The sequence below is a fragment of the Quercus lobata genome, chromosome 12, assembly GCF_001633185.2.
Source record: "Quercus lobata isolate SW786 chromosome 12, ValleyOak3.0 Primary Assembly, whole genome shotgun sequence".
NCBI lineage: Eukaryota > Viridiplantae > Streptophyta > Magnoliopsida > Fagales > Fagaceae > Quercus > Quercus lobata.
Window position 1 is genome coordinate 5,106,805 of NC_044915.1, and position 22,952 is coordinate 5,129,756.

The 22,952-nt window shown below is 38.0% G+C and overlaps 1 protein-coding gene across 1 annotated transcript; it reads right to left on the reverse strand.

Annotated features, from left to right (window-relative positions):
• Window positions 1-1,205: 1,205 nt before the first annotated feature.
• LOC115971260 (probable ADP-ribosylation factor GTPase-activating protein AGD8) lies at window positions 1,206-12,001 on the reverse strand. Its single transcript, XM_031091062.1, has 7 exons — window positions 11,803-12,001; window positions 11,538-11,656; window positions 4,821-5,250; window positions 4,382-4,639; window positions 2,360-2,482; window positions 1,839-1,937; window positions 1,206-1,643 (listed from the first exon to the last, which is right to left on the reverse strand). Exons 1-7 carry the CDS (start codon window positions 11,869-11,871, stop codon window positions 1,536-1,538), a joined length of 1,206 nt encoding a protein of 401 aa, XP_030946922.1. The 5' UTR covers window positions 11,872-12,001; the 3' UTR covers window positions 1,206-1,535.
• Window positions 12,002-22,952: the final 10,951 nt, after the last annotated feature.

The following is a 22,952-nucleotide window of genomic DNA, read 5'->3' on the forward strand; positions in this document are numbered from 1 at the left end:
GGTTAGATTTGGGTTTAAATATGAGAGGTTAAAGCTCGAGAGTTTCAAATATGGAGGCTAAGGTTTTGGCCAGAGACTTGTAGTGGCAATGGAGGTCTTGAGTCAGCCATGGTGGTTGATCTATGGGTTTAGAGAGAGAAGTTGTCAAAAAGGACCGTTAGCTTAGGTTTGAAAACCAGAGATGAGATGTAGAGACTGAAAATAATTGTGACTTCCCATAACTATTTCTTGGGAGCTTGTAATTGTATTTAGTATTTACAATTGTTGTATAGATTACAATTTATTTGAATATAGTCATATATAGATAACAATTGATTACAATTTATTTGATCTGATATAGTATGCTCTTGTGCTTAAGCTTTATCTACAGCGGGAGATAAGGACGAGACTGTCTTCTTCTTTTTTCCTTTTTTCTTTTTTTTCACCCCCTCCCAAATGGTCTAGACGTTTGTTTTTTGTTTTTAAATAAGTTGCACGTGCCTGATATTTTTATTAGTCACTTAACATTCTGGCTAAGAAATAGTCCTATTTGGCACATATGCGAAGTTTAAGGAATAAATTGGTTAAAATAAAAGTTTAGGGAGTGTATTGGCTACGTTAAAGTTTACAGAGGAGTCAGAGCATTTTTTCCAACAACAAATATTAAACAAATAAAGAAACGTCCAAGTTAATTATTACAAAACTTGCATTTTTTGGAAATCTAAAATAATTAAATAAGAGAAGGAAAAAAAGACTCAGAGAGTCCTATAATGTAAACCAAAATATTTCACTTTGTTTTTCTTATACAAAAAGGAACAGTCAACAAATAATTGAATTTTAAAAAAGTTTATAAGACTACAATGTCGAGATGTGAGTGCTCTGAATCTCTTAACACATTGTATCTTTCATACATCTCAAAATGTTATCCTATATCATTCAGGTTTGAATATAACTTTGCCAGACACGGTGGAAATCCACAGGAGTACGAAATTTAGTTAGCTTTTAGAATCTGTTTGAACTTTGAAATTTACATTTATTTTAGAGCTTTAAATGCTAATATATTTTCACCTCTAGCTTATGTAAAGGCTTTACTTTTTTCTAGAATACGACAGTTTATTACTTGAACAGAATAAATCAACGAAAATAAACTCTTCCAAACAATCACTTAAAAGTTAAGTTCCTTTGCAATTCCTTATCATGCCTCAACCCCCAGAATGAAAAAAATTAAAAAAATTAAAAAAGGCAATTTTTTAACTGACAGGTAGCTTTCTGAATTTTCCTGATACAGAGTAGGAGAGTTCACTGAGGTTCACACACGCATAAGATCTCAAAATAAAAACAACTAAAACACAAAGTAATATCGAAATACCTGTGCTAACAAAATAAGATAACCAGCCTGTCACCCTGTCACGACAAGCCCTTAGAGAGAGTTTAAAATCTTATTTCAGTCTTTTGAAAGAATTTTTATAATGAACTCATTTTACATTCACTACATATTTGGCTGGTACTGTAACAAACTCCTCATTCTTTTTGTATTCCAACACAACATAATAATATCACAGGATTCTGTCCTGAAGATCTGTTATTAAAGTGGATGCCAACGAAGAGAGCTTCTTTCCGGTCTCGCCTGCAATGTTTTTTAGGTTGGAAATATCATGTTGTGCCTGGCGAAAGGAAGGTAAACGAAAAAAGCCACTTAGTGTCAACCCAAAAGTAATGCAGCAATCTAAAATAGCAAAAAGGGGGAGTGAGGGGGAGATAGAGCCAAGGGGGAAAAAGCTTATATTCCACTGAATCTCTCAATTTCATCAAGAATAATGCAAGTGATATGTAACATGCAGTGAAGTTGCAAGGCCTACCTGGAAAGAAAGCCGGTTTATGATGTCAGCTGTAAGATCAACAGAGGAATTATCCATGTCGTGACCAAAAAGATCCGCACTGGATATGGAATTTGAACCCTGGAAGTAACAATAAAATGATAAACAAAATCAACAACCATATTCGCTTCAGAATTTGTGTCATAAAGGCAATTTTATTAAGAGAAGGGGGGGAAGGGGGGGGGGGGGATCTAACTAAGTTTTCCAGCTTTTTTATCATTTGGAATTATGGAAATGTCGACAAAGATGATAAAGCAGCTTTTTTTTTTTTTTTTTTTTTAATCATTATCCAAGTCAAGCTATTAAGCTCTAATTTCCTAGCAAAACCATGAAGAGTTAGTTACATTAACATTAACAAAGAAATTTTAGTTTATTTTATATTTTCATCCCCTTGGGCCAACATTACGTCCAGTGATGTGAACATGAACACAGCATATGAAAAGAACTCTCTTAAAATTCAGTAGATAATTTTTCCAGTAATAAGTTGTGGTAAGAGAACATACTGAAAACTTCTGCAAAGAAACATGAGCATCATCAGTAGCTTTGTTATGATCCCCAAAGAATTGGGCTGATGAAATAGATTTTGCATTTGAGAACTTCTTCCTTGCTTCATCGGTTTCCTGAATCTGATAAGTGTGTAAGAGAAAAAAGGAAATTAATAACGAATAGATGAGGAAGGAGAGCATCACTGAGGCAAACCCACAAATTAAAACAGTGAACTGAACTGCAACGTATTGTCATTGGCAGGACATGACACAGGAATGCCAACTATTGATTGTAATATGAAAGCCAAATATGACATCAGAAGTGATAGTTGCAAAACACACATGCTGTAGCCCAAAGACAAAACTAACAGCAGCAAAATATTCTTCTAGGTACAAAAATATGCATGTTCATTTCATCACATAAAGCAAGAAGGCCCTAAAATCATGTGCCCATGTCAACACATGGTCTGAAGTAAATGGCAATGTCTGCTGTTGAAACCAGTCAAACAAAGAACTTGCTTTGGATAATGAAACAATATTATTTCATTTCCAATTTCACAAAGTACAATACTCTGTTAACATGCATTGACATATATAACAAAAACACAAAATAGAACAATTTGCTTTTAAGATTCTGCTTCTTAATAACAACACAAGTTTTCTATCTTCACCTCAAAAATGGCAGGTGCTTTGAAGATTATGAGAGATCTATGACCAACCTCAAGTTATTTTTCTTTAGAACCATATTGGATTGGTTGTCAGCTTTGCAAAACCAATCATCTTCTTCTTTTATTGATTTACTTGATTTATGTAATTTTTGTATTTGATTTGTTGACTCCTATACACTTCCTGTGTACTAGGCGTCCCTTTTTTGATATCAATAAATGGTTTAAGAATATCAAAAGTTCAAAAAATTTAAACACCAATGAAAAACTAGCCTCTAAGCATGCACATAAAATCAAAACACACCAAAAGAACTCCTCAGAAACTACAAACATGCAGTTTGTCTTTCTAAATGAAGTTGTGATATTGCAGAGAGTATGTTGCATTCAGCGAAAAAGCAAATGAAACCCTAAAAATTCAGTGTTATTCATCATAATAAATTCTTAAAATAGAATTTTACATGAAACATGAGTAACTTAGTGCCAGAATAGAGAATACCATGAACTCTATATGCCTTGATACAAGAGCAAGCTTTATTTAGTCTTTATGCTACAAGTTCCATCATCAGTGATACATCCTATATAACAAACTAACTCACAGCTAACAAGCAACAATGGACTCTATCTCATAGGCACATTGAACTGACAATATAATAAGCATTTGATATTCATCCAACAATATCTGGACATTTTTATCAAATTTCAGACACCCGTTAACAAGCACATGAAAGCTTTCTCCTTTTAGTAAAGATATAATCTTCCTCCAAACCAGTTTAGAGAAAAGTTCCTCAACCCATGCATGGCAATCTTATAACCATCTGTGTGTAGTTTTAATAACCTGACTTATTTAACAATCATGTGATTAAACTACATGTTGATGGTCACCTGACCACCACATATACCTGGTTGAAGGAGACTCATCTAAACTGATTTGAGGAAAACTGTCTAATTAGCAATGGAGTATAACTTTAAGGAAAAAAGAAAAATTGTAATGATTTATACGCAAATAAAAATAAAATTAAGCCACGCTAAGAATAGTAGAACTTAAATTGTAATGGTATTTTTGATGAAATGTCGGCAAATATAATATGTGGATGTGTATTAATTTATACTGCTACAGTCTTGCTGTTAATTGTGTAATTTCCATGTTGCCATAACTGTAGTATCTACAACCTTTGGAATGGGCCTGAATCTTTGCATCATAACCCAGAAAAATCTGGACCTAGAAGTCCTTTTTGACTGCTACAGTTTCTAGTTTCTAGAATTCACATCCTATAATCAAGCAGGTGAGCAGTGAGCACTCAATATAGGTCACATTACTAATGATAAAAAAAAGTCACCGATATAGCACGATTATGTTGCAAGTCATTTAGCTTACTTGAACTCTTGAGGAGTTTGAGCCAGCCCTTTTTGGAAAACCACTATCCATTCCAAATTCTGCAAAAAAGCTTGATGATTTTGGCACAGATACATGGCTTATCACATGTGGGCCACTAGAGCTATTCTCAGAAGATTGGACATTTTCTACATATTCAAAGCGAGATGCAAGAGATGGGCCTGCTGTTGGAGTGCTATTTGTGGCGGGAACTGGAATAGTTGGTTCCTCAGGCTTCTGTTCATAGAGATTTTCACTTGGCTACATTTGAAAAATATTATTTTGTTAGAAACTTAGCAGTTTAATTAATATAGGGTAATTGAGTAACAGAATTTAAAACTAGAAATACTTTTAAGGTACTTCTGCTGGCAAACAATTAGTTCACTAAGGTGAAGCAATAAATAATCTCTTTTCATGGTAAACTTTAAAAAAATTAAAATACCTTGGTAGTAAGCTTTCTAGCACCAAGCCCAGTCTTCCCAGTTTTCTTGGCACCAAGAGGCTTCTTGACAGTACCGGTAAGAACTGTATGAGTTGCTTTAGGTGAAGCAGTGGTATCATGCGTTTCTTGCCTTCCTAAGGAGTTTTCTTTTGGAGCTTCACTTGTCTTGACATCAGGGAGTCCATTAGCTGCTTGTGCTGACTGAGAAGAAACAGGTGATGATGGCAAACCCACCTCTTCTGCCATACTTTTAGCAACTTCTTTTGAAAGTATTTGCCGATATAAATCAGCAGCCCTTGATGTATACTTTGCCTCAATTTTGCCCCCATCAGTCCATCCATGCTGCTTAAAGAAGACCTGTGCACGATTGTTTCCCCCAAAGCTCATCATTTTCAGCTGCTCAGGAGTCCATGAGTCTAAATTCGTCGACCTACATGAATGTGACAATATTTTATTATGTGATACTAAAATTTTAAACTTTGAAAGAAAAAGATGCCACAATAAAGAATGTGCCAAGTAATGAGCTTCACAACTCTGATATACATTCCATTCAACTCATGGTACACACAGCACCACTTTGCACTAGAAATGGTCTACAAATAGTCATGTAAGATGTAACAAGAACCACCGGGTAATTATTACCCTTGCCTACCTACAACAACAATGATAAAACCATAGTCTCAGAACTTTTGAAATGGCTATGGATATTTAACAAACCAATTAAAGTTAGTCACATGTATTCTTTTTCACCATTCTATCCTATCCAAAATCATACCCTCTACCACCTCCTTAATTGGCGCATTCTTTTTTATTACTACTAATGTTATTTAGGTCTTCCTCTACCCTTTTTTGTTCAATCGACTAGAATCAACCCACTTTTACTCACTGGTATATTAATTGCTCTCCTCTACACATGACCAAACCATCTCAAACACCTCTTCCTCAACACTCATTTATCAACAAGTTGCTTCTTAGCCCAAAATTCAATACCATAGAGCATAAAGGCTTTTTTTATTTATATATAAGTACCATAGAGCATAAAGTTTTTATATAATTTTCCTTTTTATTTAAAAAATACTCTACAATCACACAATACTCATGATGCGCTTCTCTACTTAATCAATGTTCGAATAAAATTACTCACATTTTCTTCAATCTCTCCACTCTTATGAATTATTGATCCAAAATATCAAAAGCATCGACTCTTTCATATCTCTTGATAAACAAGTCTTAAAATTTCATCTTTGTTTATACTTTTACTAAACTTTCAGTTTTAGACTTTTAGTCCTACTTAGCCAAAAGCCCTTATATTCTAAAGCGTCTATCTAAACTTTTAATTTAATGTTAACTTCATGTCTAGTTTCATTCGCTAAAACCATATCATTTGCAAAAAACATATACCAAGAAAATTTATCTTGAATAGATCTAGTGCGCTCATCCATAACCAATGCAAAGAGATATGAACTTAATCCAATCCTAGATAAAAATTTATAGTGAAAGGAAACTCACTTGTGATGCTTCCACTTGTTTTCACATTAGTTACAACTGTGTCATGCATATCCTTAATAAGCTTAATAAACTTTAGTGAAATTCCTTTCTTTTCTATAACCTACCACATAATCTCTCAAGGTACCCTATCCAACACTTAATATAGGTCAATAAAAACCATATGGAGATCTTCATGGACTTCTCTATATTTTTCCATTCAAGGTCTAAGTAAGAAAATAACTTCCATGGTAAGTCACCCAAGTATAAAACCAAATTGATTATTTGATACTATTCAAGCGTGTCTCAACCCATGTTCAATCACTTTCTCCCAAAGCTTCGTAGAGTGACTCATAAGCTTAATCCTCAGTAATATGTCCAGTTTTGAATATCTCCCCTATTCTTGTATATAGGTGTTAAGAGTGCCTCCCCCATGAAAGCGCGCACAACAATTTTCCTGTCATGCCCGTGTTGGACACGTAAGGCACACAGTGGACAGGGCTGCATGCGTGTCCTTCCCTTTCTTTAAAAAAATAATCGAGCATGGAAGGGACACAGTTGGGACATGCCTCATTCGAAGAAAAAATAAATAAATAAATAAAGAAGAAGAACTAATGAACCGATTTCAGCCAGTTTCAGGTTGTTTCTCCTGTTATAGCTGGCATGCACTTTGGGTTTTTTTCAGATCTGGAACAGTGGAACCAGATGATTTGTAAGGGAAAAAAACAGAGAAGAAGACGAAGAAGAAGAAAGCATAAACTCAAGCCTTGGACCTCTTGGTGGATGAAGCTGTGGCTGCCATTTGTGTCTCTGGAACTTCCAAAGAGATAAAGTGGAATTTTTATGAGACTTGAAAATGAAAAAGAGTTTTGGAATGTGATATTAAGAGTGAAAGCATGTGGATAGTTGGTGGGAGTGGAGCTTCCTAGAACCTTCATGACTATAAATATCCTAACATATTCATTTATTTACAAAAGAACCCAAATTTGAATTTTTTTTTTAAATAGCCAATCTAATCTCCTTTATTATGATTTTCTTCTTAAACCACTATATTTAATTCATATTAATTTATATCACTTGCCTTCTCCTATACTCACTAGGCATTTTCTCTTATTCAAAAGGCTTCTCAACCATCCTACACTCACATCACCCAAGCACTTCCAAAACTTCAGGGGGAATTTCACTCGATCCCACAACCTGTCTTTTTTTTTTTTTTTGATAATTCAATATTTGCAACAATGGGAGAGGGGAATTTGAAGTTTTGAACAATGGACATCTCGATTGGAAATACCAGGAGATGCCAATTGAACTACAAGGCTCTAGGACATAGCTTGTCCTCAATGCAACATTTACCTCTACAAACAAAACAATGTTCTCTATCCTCAATAAGGTTACTCAGTTCATTCAAATCTTTTGTATGACTTTCATCAAACAGTCTATCAAAATAACATTTCCATCTTTCTTTAATCCTTCTTACTTTACTAACATTATTTGATCTTCATCTTTGATGTACTTCACACAATTCAAGTCTCTTATTTTCATTTCCCGAGTTTATAATATTCCTTTCGCCATCCTTCATCCCCAACTTGCTATATAATTTGTCCCAGCTTGCAATATAATTCATCCTACACCTTAAATCTAGCATCTTAGACAACCTTTTCAGTTCCTCTTTGTCACTATAATTTTCATAAACAACATTGTCTCTACATCTAGGGAGGCTTCTATAACTATCCCTTTAATCTAAATTCTACTTGAACCATCTCATTCCACCAACAAGTCTCCATAGTTGGTCACCCACATCCATCAGATTCTCTAAGTGCTTTTTTTGCCACTCTTTTAATATAATTAGCCATTACGATCCCCTCCTTGTCAAACAAAAAACAAAGTCTAAGTCAAAGCCACCACTACCACAACAAAAAAGCCTTAGTCTCAAAATTTTAGGGGGTCGGCTATGGATCCTCAACATATTAATTAGGGCCAGCTACAAAAAAATAACCATAAAAGCTCAATATTAATTTTTTTTTTTTAAAAGGAATTGCTTGATATTACTTCACAACCTATATTAAGGAACAAATCCAAGATATTTGAAGAAAAGGAAAAAATGATGTGGACCAAAAACTATGTATGACAACAAGAAACCAAAATAATAATAATAATAATAATACAGAGAAAGAAAACTTCGAACATATCCCTCAGTTCCTTCTTTGAGTGGACAGCAGCTTGGGGAAAATTCTTGCGCTTGAGAACCTTCTCAATAGGGGTTATTTTATTGTGAATTGGTATTGTATGTGCTGACATTGTGGGGAGACAATGAACCATTTTTTGATAATGTGGCTTCTGAGTTGTGAAGCTTTGCATTTAGGTCTGTTGGGATTCAATGGATAACCATTTTTCGATAATGTGGCTTTTGAGTTGTGGAGCTTTGTATTTAGGTCTGTTGGGATTCAATGGGTATAACCGAGTAAGTTTCTTGATCTATTATGTTAGTGGTGGAATGGGGGAGCTAAATATTCTTCAAAAATCTAGAACCTTGTTCCTTTTCCAGTAACTCTTAACTGATTGGACCATACGAAAAACTTTCTTTAACCCTAGACTCTAATAACTCATCCTTCAAAACCTTGAGAGCTTTATATTGGATGTCACACATCGGTTGCACCTATAAATCCTCATAATCACAGAATCACCAAAACTGGAAATCATATAGAAACTAGCAGCTTTCCCTATTATCATGATTGCAACAATTCCAACCCATCAAAAGTTTCCAACAGAAATAAATATGGGAAAATAAAAAGGAATAGGTCAAGAAGGGTTCATGGAAAAAGATGATCCTCCAATGCACCAACACCCTGAATTGTGTCGATTCAACAATTTTGATACCCACACAACCCAAAAAGATACTTGAGACACCACCCCAAAATGCTCAATGAATCAGATGCAGCAACATGTTCACCCAGGGCATTATCATAGTAAAAGAGAAAATCAACACTAAACTAACTATTTTTTCTTCCCTCATTATGGAGTTAAAAGCAGATTGCTGTGAAAGAAATTTTAAACATACAAGTAAACAAGCAGCATTCACCAACAAATGAGAAGGGCTCTGAGGAGTCATCTTTTCTTGCAAGGACATATGTAATATAACCTTATTAGCAATGGGATTAGTTCCAGAATGTTATCAGACAAAACAAGCAAACAAGAATTACTTTATGTTCACGATGATGAACACAAAGTATCTAAAAGAATTACAAAGTATCAACCAGAAAAACTAAGAGAGTTGTGAAACTCAAAAATGGAGCTATAATGTGTAAATCCCCAATTCCAAGCCCACTCAAACAAGGTAAATATGAATAAGGATTTCAATTTCTCTAAAGACCTCCTGGTGTCTTCAAATGTGCGAGAATTTCATTCCTTCCACACCAGCCGCATAAAACATGACAGCACCTAATTCCACGCTACGCCTTTTCTAGTAAGTTTTACAGAGATCTTGTGATCTACACTCCACCTACCAATTAGAATATGGGGATTATTTGTGCTGGCATTTTTGTTACTCCACTATCATACATTGTACATTTCTTATCTTTACAAATAAAGACACCCAGGCAGCATATTGAACATCAGGACAAACATTTGAAGATGACAAATACCCATAGATGTCATTAAAAAGAGGAAAGTCTGGACCTTTCTTATATTCTTTCTTTCAAAATGATTCGTGTGGATATTTTTTAGACTAAAGGAGAGACGGATATACAATAAGGCTTCTTCAACATCCATTTTGAAATATGAAAAAATGAAGGAGGGGCATCAAAAGCCAACCATCAAAAGTAAGACTTATCTCCCAAACACGTAGATAAAGACACTAGTTTGACTCCTAATACATAGTGAACAACTGTAAAAGGACCAATCCAAGAGCTCTAAGAGAAAAAAATTAGAGGGAATAACAAGGCTTTTTAGTAAAAGATGTGATATTGTGTTTGGTTCACAAAAAAAAAAGTTCATCGTTCAAGACTTGCAAGATTGAAAATGGCCTTGGAAACATGTTTGCTTGGGTGTGTTCAGAGTTTTTTACTGGAGTTTCCTGCAAACCATGATCTGTCACAAAAAGCAGCAATAATAATCAAAATGGTCATCATTTACATTTACAGAAACTTGGGACTTGGACAATTAAAGATGGCTGGTGAATTCTCACAGTTTTATATCTCTCATAGTCAAGATTTAAGGCAATCCCCAAAGACCCCCATAGCTACAACCTAAACCTGTGGTAAAAAATCTGACAGTCCCAATGCTGGATCTCAAAAATGTTTTCCTTCTCTTTTTTTTATTTTTTTTGAGGGGGGGGGGTGGGGGTGGGGGTGGGGTGTGGGGGGGGGGGGTGGAGACAGAATCTGCATGATCTCAAAACTTAAAAGGTTTAACCCTCTCTCAAACATCCCCTCTATTAAGTTACACTTCCTAGAGGGTTAGTGGCATGGACCTCACACATTCTTGACCCAAATTTCTTATCACAACGTTGAAATCAAATTAATTCCAATGTCCAAGTAACTGAAGCATCCTGATCCGAAAAAAATTTTTAGAGACAACCCAATCGCATTCCACACATTTTTCTAAATCTATAGCATAATTGGAAAAAACTTGGGTACAGATCCTTAGGTGCTATACCTTAGGCTCCCCAATTGAATCCAACCACATAGTTATGTTAACTAATGCAATAGTTCAAGCACAATTAAATTCAACCATGAGCTTCACTGATCAATGCAACCACATGGTTGAATTTAATTGGGGAACATAAATTCAACCGCATAGTCTAATGCAATAGTATTATCTTTTTCAAACACAATTAAATTCAACAATGAGCTTCGCTGATCAATGCAACCACATGATTGAATTTAATAGGGGAACATAATGGGCAGCACCTAAGGAACTATACCTACGTTTTGCCCAACATAAGTAGCCACACTAAATGCATAAAACAGATTAAAAGGCACACTATTACCACCATTATATCTTTATTCCTCTCGATTTAACAACAAACTTAGAATCTTTTATCTAACTTTAGCTAATCCACTGCAAAGGCAACAGCTATAACTTCTTATACCACGATTACAAACATAACAGAAAAACAAAAAAGGTGTGCTAATTCATAGCTGAATCAGATAAAGAAAACCCCAAATCAGCTTCTTGAAGCCCAAAAACAAACAAATATTCAAAGAACAGAGAAAACCCAGTTGAGATTAAGACCTGACAAAGCTGATGTGAACGCCAAGGCTACGATGCACGGCCGAGCAATCGATACAGAGGAAGATCCCGTAAGTCACAGAAGCCCAAGTTGGGTTCTTGGCATTACAATCGAAGCACATCTGAAAAATTCACAGCAAAATACCCAAACAAACAGACAAAAATACTCAAAACCCATAAACCCATTACGGAATTCCCAGATCTGAATCAGATCCAGACTTTAAAAAAAGAAAAAAACCCAAGAAGGAAAAGATTACAAAAGACAGACCTTGTTTTCTGACTTGGCCTTCAGTTTTCTGAAAACAGCATTCTTGTCTGAGAAAGGATCGGACGCCATGGCAGAGAAAATATTCACAGAGATTTTAAGCGCGCGCGCGAGAGAGAGAGAGAGAGAGAGACTCAGGGAGTGAACGATAATAAGAATCGAACACTTCCTGAGAGGAAAGGAGGAGAGAAAAATGAGTGAAACCGCAAAATGATTTTATTTTATATTTTATTGGCGTGTGAAGAATTTAGGATGAAGTGACGAAAATGACCTTGGGGTAATACACACAAAAAAAATTTGGCCTTGGTGGTATCTTTCGGTTTCGGAGTCTGGTGGGTACGGACGGTGAGTCGTTGCTGTCTTTGGATTTGGGGTAAGAGGGAATAGTGCCCACTAATTATTATTTTGATTGTTAAGTTAAGGACGTAATAATGGTCCTCCTCGTGGCTGGTGATGGTTTTAAACAACCAACCCGAGCTCTAATAAACATTTCTTCAACCTTAATTCACTTACTTTCTTCCAGCATTACTTCAAGAATATGCTTTTGTTGGGCTGATTAATGGGAGAGAGATTTGATATAGCATTACAATTATAATATGAGAAGTGATACATTTACAATATTTTTATAACAAATTTTAAGTGACAAGTTGTTACGAGTTTTTAATTTAAATTCATCACTGAAATTACTATCTTGTCCACCAGTAACAACCTGACACTTATGATTTGTTGTGAAAGTATTGTAAACACAGCATTTCTGTTACAATATACACTGCCATATCTAAACTAAAACAACCGCAATAACATCTTAATCTGTTGTCAAACAATCATAGTAACAAATATGTAAGTATTCCTAGAGAAAACATCAGAAATTTCCTTAGAAGTCCTCAAGGGAGGCTACTAGAGTCAAGGGCGAAGCTATAGCATGGCCGGGGGGCCATGGCCCTCACAAAAATTTTAAAAATTATTTTATATTATGTATAAGTATTAAAATTTTAAAAATTTAGCTACAAAATAGAAGTTGACCCCCCCAAATGTTTGAGTTAGTCCAATAATGCTCTTAAAAACCAATAAAATATGTCAATTAGTCTAGTAGTTATAGAGACAATGTAATTTTTGTTTTCTCTAATTCAATTTTTGTGCGTATTTAATATCAAACTAGATAGTTTTTGTATACTCATTGGAGTTTAAAAGATGATAGGTGTTGATGGCCTTTTCGGAAGCCCCAGTGGAAGGGAAAAGCCCAGCAGCACGGACAGAAAGGGGTTGGCAAACGGATAGAAAACTCATTAAGCTCAAGCGGCAGGAATAATGGATCACAGGCCCATGAGATAAACAAATGGGTCTTGAGAAGGTAAATGGGTTTAAAGGAGCTCGAAAAGAGAGAAAAAGCAAACTATGAGCAGTATATGATGTGGAAAAGTGAGAATGGGTCACGGCAGGCCCAAAGTAATGAAAACAAAGAAAGTAAGGGGTTGATGGCAAGCCCATGAACCCCAAGGATGATGAATAACGTAATTGGGTCGGGGAAGCCCAAAGAATTCAGTAAAAGCTCATGGTGATGCGAAGTTAGGAAAAGGGCCGAGGAAGCCCAAGAAAAGCAAAAGGGTCCAGGACGCCCAAAGGAAAACAAATGGGACACAGGAATCCGCTAGTAATGTAACACAAGAACCAATGGTCTTGCTGGGCCATTAGGGGAAGAATAAACGGCAGGCCCAAAGGGGTCCGGCTAGATTGAAACAAAACAAACTCCGCAACAAGAATGATAGAGTGATATGGCAGGAGATAGTAGCAGAAAAAAAGGTGGGTTGAAGAAAAAGCAAAGCACACCATCAAGCAAGGCCCAGCCCCAAATAAGGCAAGTCATAAAGGAAAGGGAAACCAGAAAATGGTCAAGAACGGACGGCAGACTGTGCAGACCAACCACGACAGACGCATGAACAGCAGGCAGATTTTGGACATACATGGAAGAAAGGCACGTGTAAGGCCCAGACTCCACCAGCCTATACCCAGCCAATACAAGACACGGTGAGGTCATGGGTCAGAGGTAAGAGGGTATGGTTTGGTGGTGGGGAGAGGGGAAAACCTATTTTGGGGTTCCAGCTATGGCTCTTTTGGGGGAAGTGTCCTACTGGGATGACACACCACCCAAACAGGCAAAACTGAGTTGAAACCACTAGGTGCATGCCATAAGGGATAGGGAGAGAGAAGGCACCCACATCGTAGCAGGAAAGGGTGCCACGGCAGACAAACAAACAAAATAGCCTTCTTTTGTCTGGCAATGAGAAGTGGCTCACAGTCGGACCAGTGGTGGTCGGTAGGTACACCCAGACTAGACAAAGGTGGTTAAGGGCTAAAATAGTAAAATCTGGTCACGACAGACACTATAAAGAGGCCCTTGTCATGTACAGGAAAGGAGACACAACAACAACGGTAAGCACTACGGTATTTGAAAACTTGAAAACCAGGAAATAGAAACAAGAATTAAGAAAAAAAAAAAGATAAGAAAAAAAAGGAATATTCGAAAGGAATGAGAGAAAAAAGATAGAGAGTGAGGACGGCAGACATGTACCAATAGGTTCATTCACTCTCTCCCTCTCAAAATCCTACCCTCTGCCAGAAACAAAAGATGTTCTTGGGTGCCAACCATTCAGGTCCACTTCCCTTAAAGTGATTAATTTTTATGGGAAGATCTCCCTAAGATTATTCACCTTGAGAAGGGGTGTTCTTCCCTTTCTGGTTTCAGTCCTGTGGATTAGACTTGATCTAATTTATTCACTCTCTCAATCAGCTCACATACTACTCACTTGTTCCCTTTCACTTTTCTTATAAAATGATTGCTGTTAAAACAGTGGTTATCTTTCCTTAAACGAGGTTTATCTGTTCACCTTAATAAAGATCTCAAAGTATTTGATTTTATTATTATTATTATCATGTTTGCTTGTCGCAACTCACTTGAAACAGTTTTGCCTACCATAAGCGTGTTCCTAGTAGACGAGGCATAGTTTGTGCACAAGCCGGACCAAGTTGAGTTTCAATTGGATCGATCTCAACTCCCATACCCATAACACTCGGGCCCTATACCGCAAGAGGCAGCCTAACCCATTTTAACCAAAAAGGCCCACTACATTAAATTGGCGACTTCACTAGGGAGTTGAGAAGCAGATAGGGACAGAAGCCCTCACAAACAAATGCCTCCAAAGTCCAAAACTACACGAAATTTGAGTGTCGTGCCCTCACAAGTAGAGTCTAGGCCAACGACGCCTTGCCAACAGCAGCAAGCGGAGGGTGACAACGAAGTGGAGGTTAGACCTCAACCATAGCCAAGAATCCTTACTGACAATGCCAATATCTTCATTGAAGTTTTACAGTCCCTACAACACTCACAACAACAAATGATGGAAGAAATCCATTAGCTAAAAACAGACAAAACAAAGGAGAAAGGAAGTCAGCATGACCCAGAACATGCGGTAGACAAAAAAGAGACACCAGTAGGAGGTGTCCCACAGAATGCGGAACAACGTTTCATTACTATGGCAGAAGTAACAGCTCTCCTGGAACAAGAGAGAGCTAGAGCACCTAAAGAGAGATTTTATGCACGAAGGCCTCCTTACCCACTAATGGTACTCAGCAAACCGTACCCCAAGAGGTATGAGCCGAGGGCCTTTGCACAATACGATGGCAGGAAAGGAAGTGCAGTTGAGCACGTGAGCAAGTTTATTGATATCCTTGTCCCTTACGCCGCAAACGAAGACTTATGTCTTCGAGAATTTTCCAAGTCACTATGTGATTGGGCATACACTTGGTACATCGGCCTAAAACCAGGATCAATCCCAACTTAGGATGACATGGTGGATGTATTTTGCACTAAGTATTGATGGTGTCTAAAAATAACCTACTCCTTATTCATCCATAGAGGTTGTCCATAGAAGGGATAATAGATTAGCCACTCGTCCTTAGTCCACAAGGGATAAAAGGACTAGCTGCTCATCCTTCGTCAACAAGGATCTTTGGATGAGATCTCCTACTGTTGAACAACCTCCCGTCCAAATAGGGATCTCTGGACAAGATCTCCTACTGTTGAACAACCTCCCGTCCAGCATTGCTTAGGACGAGCCCAACAACAGTTGCGGTATGAAAAGATAACTGCCATAGCAGTTATGATGTTATACTCTCCGGACTCCGTGAAAATAGGGGAAGTTATCCAGCGGGTAATTGTTTGTTAAACCTATAAAAGGGCACAAATCTCCAACAAAAAAAGGTTAAGTACTTTCCAGACACCATCTCTTTAAGTTGGGAATTCTTTGTTTCAGAAGAAAATGCTAACTTTACCATCGAAGGGTTTATGGCCGGTCAACCCCAGTCTCCTCTGATCTCTTGTTTCTTATCTTTCAGGCCCTCAACATCATCACAATCCTACTATTCAATCCACTAATTCCTTGATCGTTATCAGTTGGCGTCGTTTGTGGGAAAAGATTGTTTTACAGTTTTCTTCTCCGTGACAAAAGGTTGATGGTTTGGACCAGATTGAGGGCTACTAGCCTAGGACATTAGGGAAGCAGAGATGCTTCAAGCAACCCCCATCGCGATTGCCAATTTGCACCGGTCATGCAAACATCATTTGTCCAACATGTGCAATCTATGGCAGCCACAATGGTGGAGTTGACTCGCCAAAACCAAGAGTTAAGAATGACGATTAATCTAAAGAGGCAGACATGTGAAAAACGTGAAGGATGAGGACAAACACAGAGTCATGATGATAGAGAGAATACTAAAATTGGAAGTCAGTTAAGAGGCACCACTTCACAAACGGTACTGCACTTGAAAGAAAAGATGGACCAAATAAAGAGAGTTATGGAGGAAATGAAAGAGAATATGAGGAGGGCGAATCTGATAGAAGATTTGGTCCACAGAACTGATTCCCCCTTTACGGCTTCCATCAACGATCACCCTCTACCATTAAAGTTCAAGTTGCCTTCTCTAGATTCGTATGATGGAACACGTGACCTGTTTGATTACATTGCCACCTTTAAGACTACCATGCATCTTCAAGGGGTTTCCGACGAAATAATGTGTAAAGCCTTCCCTACTACCCTCAAGGGCATAGCACGAGTTTGGTTTAGCAAAATACCCCCGAATTTGGTAAGTTCTTTTGAAGAGTTGAGTAAGTTATTTGTTAATAATTTCATTAGGGGACAAAGACACAAGCGTTCCTCGTCTAGTTTATTAACCATAGAGCAGGGAGAGAATGAGAGCCTACGGTCGTTCATCACCCGTTTCAATAGAGAAGCTCTGAGTGTGGACGAGGTAGATGATAAGCTCCTATTGGCGACATTCCATAATGGGGTGAATTCGGATTTATTTATACATAAACTCTATGAAAAAGAGCCTCAATCTATGGCCAAACTCGTCCATTCGGCTTAAAATTTTATGAATTCAAAAGACGCGATCATTGCTAAGAAGAGGAAGAGATCTGAGAGGGTAGAGGCAAACCCTAGTCGCCATCCTGAGCAAGGCTCTCCTCCAAAAAAGGGACGGATGGAAGAAAAAAAAGACCGAGATAATAAGAAGCTAGGCTCTTCAACACGGAACCAGCAGTATACCCTTTTGAATATGCCACTTGAGCAGGTCCTAATACAAATCAAAGATGATCCTTCCTTGAAATGGTCAGAGAAAATGAAGGGAGATCCCAATAAGCGCAATAGAAACAAGTATTGTCACTTACATAGGGATCATGGTCATAATACAGATGAGTGTTTTAATTTAAAGCGGCAAACTGAAAATCTCTTAAGGTAAGGGAAGTTGAGGAATTTTCTTGGACGAGACCACAGGGACGAGAAACTGAAAGGGAAGATAGAGGAATCATCGCGACCACCACTCGGAGAAATAAGAGTCATTATAGGGGGAAGTTTGACAGGCCAGTCATCCAAGTCCAAGAAAGCATACTTAAAGGTGGTGCAGAGCATCTAACTTTCTGGACGATCACCAAGGGCAAGGTCCATGGATGAGCAAGCGATCACCTTCACGGACGAAGATGCTAAAAGAATTGGTCACCCTCACGATGATGCTATCGTCATCACTTTGCTTATTGCCGATTACACAACCAGAAGAGTGCTAGTGGACAACGAAAACTTGGCAGATATTTTATATTACCCAGCTTTTTAGCAGATGAGGTTAGGACGAGACCAGCTCCGTCCAGTGAACTCCCCCTGGTAGGTTTTGGTGGAATGAAAGTACAGCCTGTGGGCACTATTTCATTATCAGCGGTAGTGGGGGCATACCCGCAACAAATCACCAAGAATGTGAACTTTCTTGTGGTAAATTGTTCATCCTCCTACAACGCCATAATCAGAAGGCCAACTTTAAATAGTTGGAAGGTTGTTACGTCCACCTACCACTTATCAGTCAAGTTTCCAACAGAACACGGAGTAGGACAAGTGCAAGGAGACCAACTAGCAGCAAGAGAATATTACCTGGCCATGTTGGCCATGGACGAACAAGTTCAAGCCATGAATATTAAAGAAAAGAGAGTTGTAGTGGAGTCTACCGAAGTATTGGAAGATATTTCCTTGGATGAAAATAACCCTGAGAGGTGTACCAAGGTTGGAGCAGATCTAGAAGAGAAGATTAAGAAGGACCTCATCCAGTTTTTGAAGAAAAATATTGATGTGTTTGCTTGGAATCATGAAGACATGCCGGGTATAGACCTTAGTGTCATTACCCACCGTCTGAATGTATGTCCTTCATTCAAGCTAGTGCGACAAAAGGAAAGGGTGTTTCCCCTTGAAAGAGATGATGCTATCAAAGACGAGGTTCAAAAGTTGATTGTGGCAAAGCTTATTCAAGAAGTGTACTATTCGGATTGGTTGGCAAATGTAGTAATGGTCAAGAAGGCAAACGGCAAGTGGAAAATGTGCGTAAATTTCACTGACTTAAACAAGACTTGCCCCAAGGATAGTTACCCGCTGCCACGCATTGACCAGTTGGTAGATTCCACTACGGGCCACAAAATTACTTAGCTTCATGGATGCTATCTCTGGATACAATCAAATAAGGATGAATGAGACAGACCAAGAGAAAACATCCTTTGTCACCAGTCAAGGCTTATTCTGTTATAAGGTGATGCCCTTTGGCTTAAAGAATGCAGGGGCGACATATCAGAGATTGGTCAACCACATGTTTCGTCCGCAGATTGGGCGGAATGTGGAAGTCTATGTAAATGACATGCTGGTGAAGAGTCAGACGAGGGAAGGCATCTAGACGACCTGCAGGAGACATTTGACACACTAAAATAGTATCACATGAAGCTGAATCCTAGCAAATGTGCTTTTGGAGTATCATCAGGGAAATTCCTTGGATTTATGGTCTCCTACAGGGGAATTGAAGCGAATCCTGATAAAATTCAAGCAATACTGGACATGAAGCCCCCCACAAAATACCAAAGAAATCCAATTCCTCACTGGACGAGTTGCTGCACTTAACAGGTTTGTTTCTAAAACCACTGACAAATGTTTGCCATTTTTTAAGATTCTTAAAAAAGCATTTGAATGGATCGACGAATGTCAAAGAGCTTTCGAAGATCTGAAGGCCTATCTTACCACGACTCCTTTGTTGAGTCCATCCGTGGTGGGAGAGGAGTTGTATTTATATTCAGCAGTAACTCTACATGCCGTGAGTTCAGCATTGATAAGAGAAAAAGACAAAGTGCAAAGGCCTGTGTATTATACAAGTAAGGCATTGAGAGGAGCGGAAATACGATATACACAAATGGAGAAATTAGCCTTCGCATTGATAACTGCTTCCAAGAAGCTGAGGCATTATTTTCAAGCACATGTCATTAATGTCATGATAGATCACCCGCTCAAGAAGGCAATGAATAGACTAGAAGTTGTAGGACGATTGATCCAGTGGGCTGTAAAGCATAGTGAAATAGTACTATGAACAAAGGAGGTGACTATATGACAGGAACTTGCCTGGCTCTCATCACTTTGCAGGATGTCTAATTGAACATACAAATGCCTCAAGAACATAGGGGTCAATGGCAGACTAACCCCAGTAGAAATCTTAATGGCCAAGCGGAAATATAAAGGTTTCACGGTGTAATGAGGGTGGGACCCAAAAACAAACTTGCAAAGCCAAAATGCAACAAAAGCCGTATGGCGAGCAGACTCAAAAAATTTAGAAGAAGAACTAACCCAGTAAGACAGCTTGGCGTTCCCGCTCATCTTTCTCTTCAACTCAACTTCCACAACCTCTTCTTCCGGGGAAAACTCTAAGGTGGCCTAAAAGAGCCCGGAAAGAGAGAAGAAGCAAATCTATGGGCAGTATGTGATGTAGAAAAGTGAGAATGGATCACAACAGGCTCAAAGTAATGAAAGTAAGGAAAGTAAGGAGTTGATGGAAAGTTCATGAACCCAAAAGATGAAGGATAAATTAATTGGGTTAGGGAAGCCCAAAGGAGTTAGTAAAAGTCCATGGAAATGCAGAGCTAGGAAAAGGGCTAAAATGGTCCAAGGATGCCCAACGTAACCATAGAAGCTCAAATGACTATACTGAGTCATTGAGGGAAGAATAAGCAACAAGCCCAAAGAGACCCAATAGGCTTGGGTTAAATAACACCACAACAGGAATGACAGAGCAGTACGGCAAGACACACAAAGATTGTAGTAAAGAACAAGATAGTGGGCTGAAGGAGGAAAAACCCACGGCTAAGCGAAAGCCCAGCCCCGAAAAGAGCGGGCTTTAAAGAATGAGAAGCCAAAAAATGATTCACACCATAAAAAGCTAAGGAAGGGCGGCAGGATGTGCAGACAAGTCTCCAGATCACGACGGACGCATGAGCAGCAGGCAGATTTCGGATATACATGGAAGTGAAACACGTGCAAGGCCCAAATCTCGCCAGCCTATACCTAGCCAATACAGAAGGTGGTGAGGTTATGGGTCAGAGGTAAGAAGGCATGGTCTGGCGGTGGAGAGAGGGGAAAACCTAATTCTGGGGTTCTTACTCGGGCTCTTTTGGGGGATACGTCCTGCTGAGATGACATATCACCCAAAGGAAGTAAGGATGAGTTAGGACCACTAGGTGCATGCCATGAGGGATAGGGAGAGAGAGAGAGCACTCACTGTAGCACGACAGGTAAACAAACAAAATAGCTTTCTTTGTTTGGTGCCATGGCCAATGCAAGTAAGTGGTGGTGGCTGGCAAACCAGTAGGTGGTGGCTGGCAAACCAGTAAGTGGTCGGCAAGGACACCCAGACCAGACAAAAGTTGTTAAAGGTTAGAATAGTAAAATCCGATTACAGCAGGCACTATAAAAAGGGGCTTTGCCGTGCACAGTAGGGGGGATCACAATCACAATCACAAACACTGTAATAGTAACCTCTAAAGAATGAATCGGAACAAAAGTGAGTAAACACTAAGAAAGAAAAGGGAGAAAAGAAGAAAGAAAAGAAAAACTAGGAAAGATAGAGAATAGAGAGTATAAAATGATAGGCATGCACCAATAGGTTAATCTCCTCTCTTCCTCTAAGGCCCTGCTCTCTATCAAAAAGAAAGAGGATCACCCATTAAACATAAACCATTCAGGCCCATTCTCTCAAAGCAATTAATTTCTTTCTCCTGAGAGATTAGTTGCATTAAGGAAGTGGTTTACCTTCTTGGTTTCAACTCCGCGGCATTACTTAGCATGGCAGACTAATTTTCCCTTCTTTAACTCAATAACCCTATTATGATTATTATTCATTTATTTCTTTACTTTCAACCTACGAGGTCTCCCTTATCACCCGCTTTTATTCATTTTGTCCACTATTTCTTGTATTGTCTTTATTTTATTTGCCTGCTATAACTTACCCGCCGCAACTCGATCTGTCTACCATAAGCCTGTCATCAAAGCCTGGCAAGCGGGGCATAGTTTGTACACAAGCCGGACCAAAGTGAGTTGTAGCTGGACCGATCCCGACTCCCTTACTCAAAACATTTGGGTCTAATATCGCAGGAGGCAGCCTAGCCCAATATTGTAAAAAAGGTCTACTACAAGACCTATGAGAGATTGTCGATCACATCAATTGTTGTGAAAATATTATAACAATTTATTTTGTTTATGGAACAAAATAATAATGAAAGGAAGGAAAAACACCAAACTAGAATATTCTGCCTTGATGTTTTCAAGAATGGGCTGAATTTCCGAATGAACCATTACAGATATACCTTTGATTGTACCAAATTTTTTTTTTGCATCGCCTTAAAAAATACTAACAGATTATTTTCCTCTAACTTGCTGGTAAATTTAACAAAAGTGTGTCCTGTTTGTGCTTTGTAGCACATGATACAGATAGGTTTTCTTATATAGTTATCATGCAAGCAAGCATTGTCTTTGAAATGATTTTTGTTTAAAGAAAGACTTCGCTTTTTCTCATGGTAAGGAGAAAAGGTTTAGGGTGTTTTCCTTTCAAACTTATACTAGTTTGCAGCATGTTTATAGTGGCTTTCCTAAAGCTTCTTATGTTGATCTCCACCTCATCGTTAAAACTATATATATACTAGTTTCATCACGTGCGTTTGCTTTTTTTTTTTGGTCTAGTGTCATAATTTTCGTTATTTTTTTTTTTAATTTAAATTTAAGATAAGTTTGTTTTGAAGATATAAATTAGTAAGAGTGTCCTATTGTGTAACCATTTTAAGTGGAATTGAAGATATGATTTTACCGGGTTGTCCTCAAGTTTTTTTTCTCTGTTAAACGTAAGATTTATGGGATATTTCTGAATCATATAAAAATTCAGTTCAAAGTATCGATATATACTAAATCTAGTGGCAGACTGGCGGTGATCATAATAATAAATAGTAGCAATAGTAAGTCACAGCCTAAGGAATTTTCTCCTTGTAAAATTTTTTGTTTTGTAAATTTGTTTCCCTCTTCTTTCTTTATTTTATTTTGTTTTTTGCTTTAGCAAGTTCAGACAACAAAAGAAAGGCCCAAGCCCTAGAAATTAACAAGAGATACAAGCGGGGAAATTAGTGGGTTGAAATGGGCCCCAAGAGCTTCTTTTGAGGCCCAACTCGCTAAATTGTGGGTGAGCAAGACAGTTTTGCTTGTTGGCTTAGAATTTTCTCTTGACTTTTAAGGTATTTCCATCCGGCTATTCCTTAAAAATAATGT

Excerpts from the sequence above, each read along its gene's own strand:
- LOC115971260 (XM_031091062.1), bottom strand. The coding sequence starts at position 11,871 with ATGGCGTCCGATCCTTTCTCAGACAAGAATGCTGTTTTCAGAAAACTG. Across the intron at positions 11,657-11,802 it reads AGGCCAAGTCAGAAAACAAG|ATGTGCTTCGATTGTAATGC; the intron begins GTCTGTCTTTTG and ends TGAATTTTTCAG. Across the intron at positions 1,938-2,359 it reads TTTCTTTGCAGAAGTTTTCA|GGTTCAAATTCCATATCCAG; the intron begins GTATGTTCTCTT and ends TGTTACTTCCAG.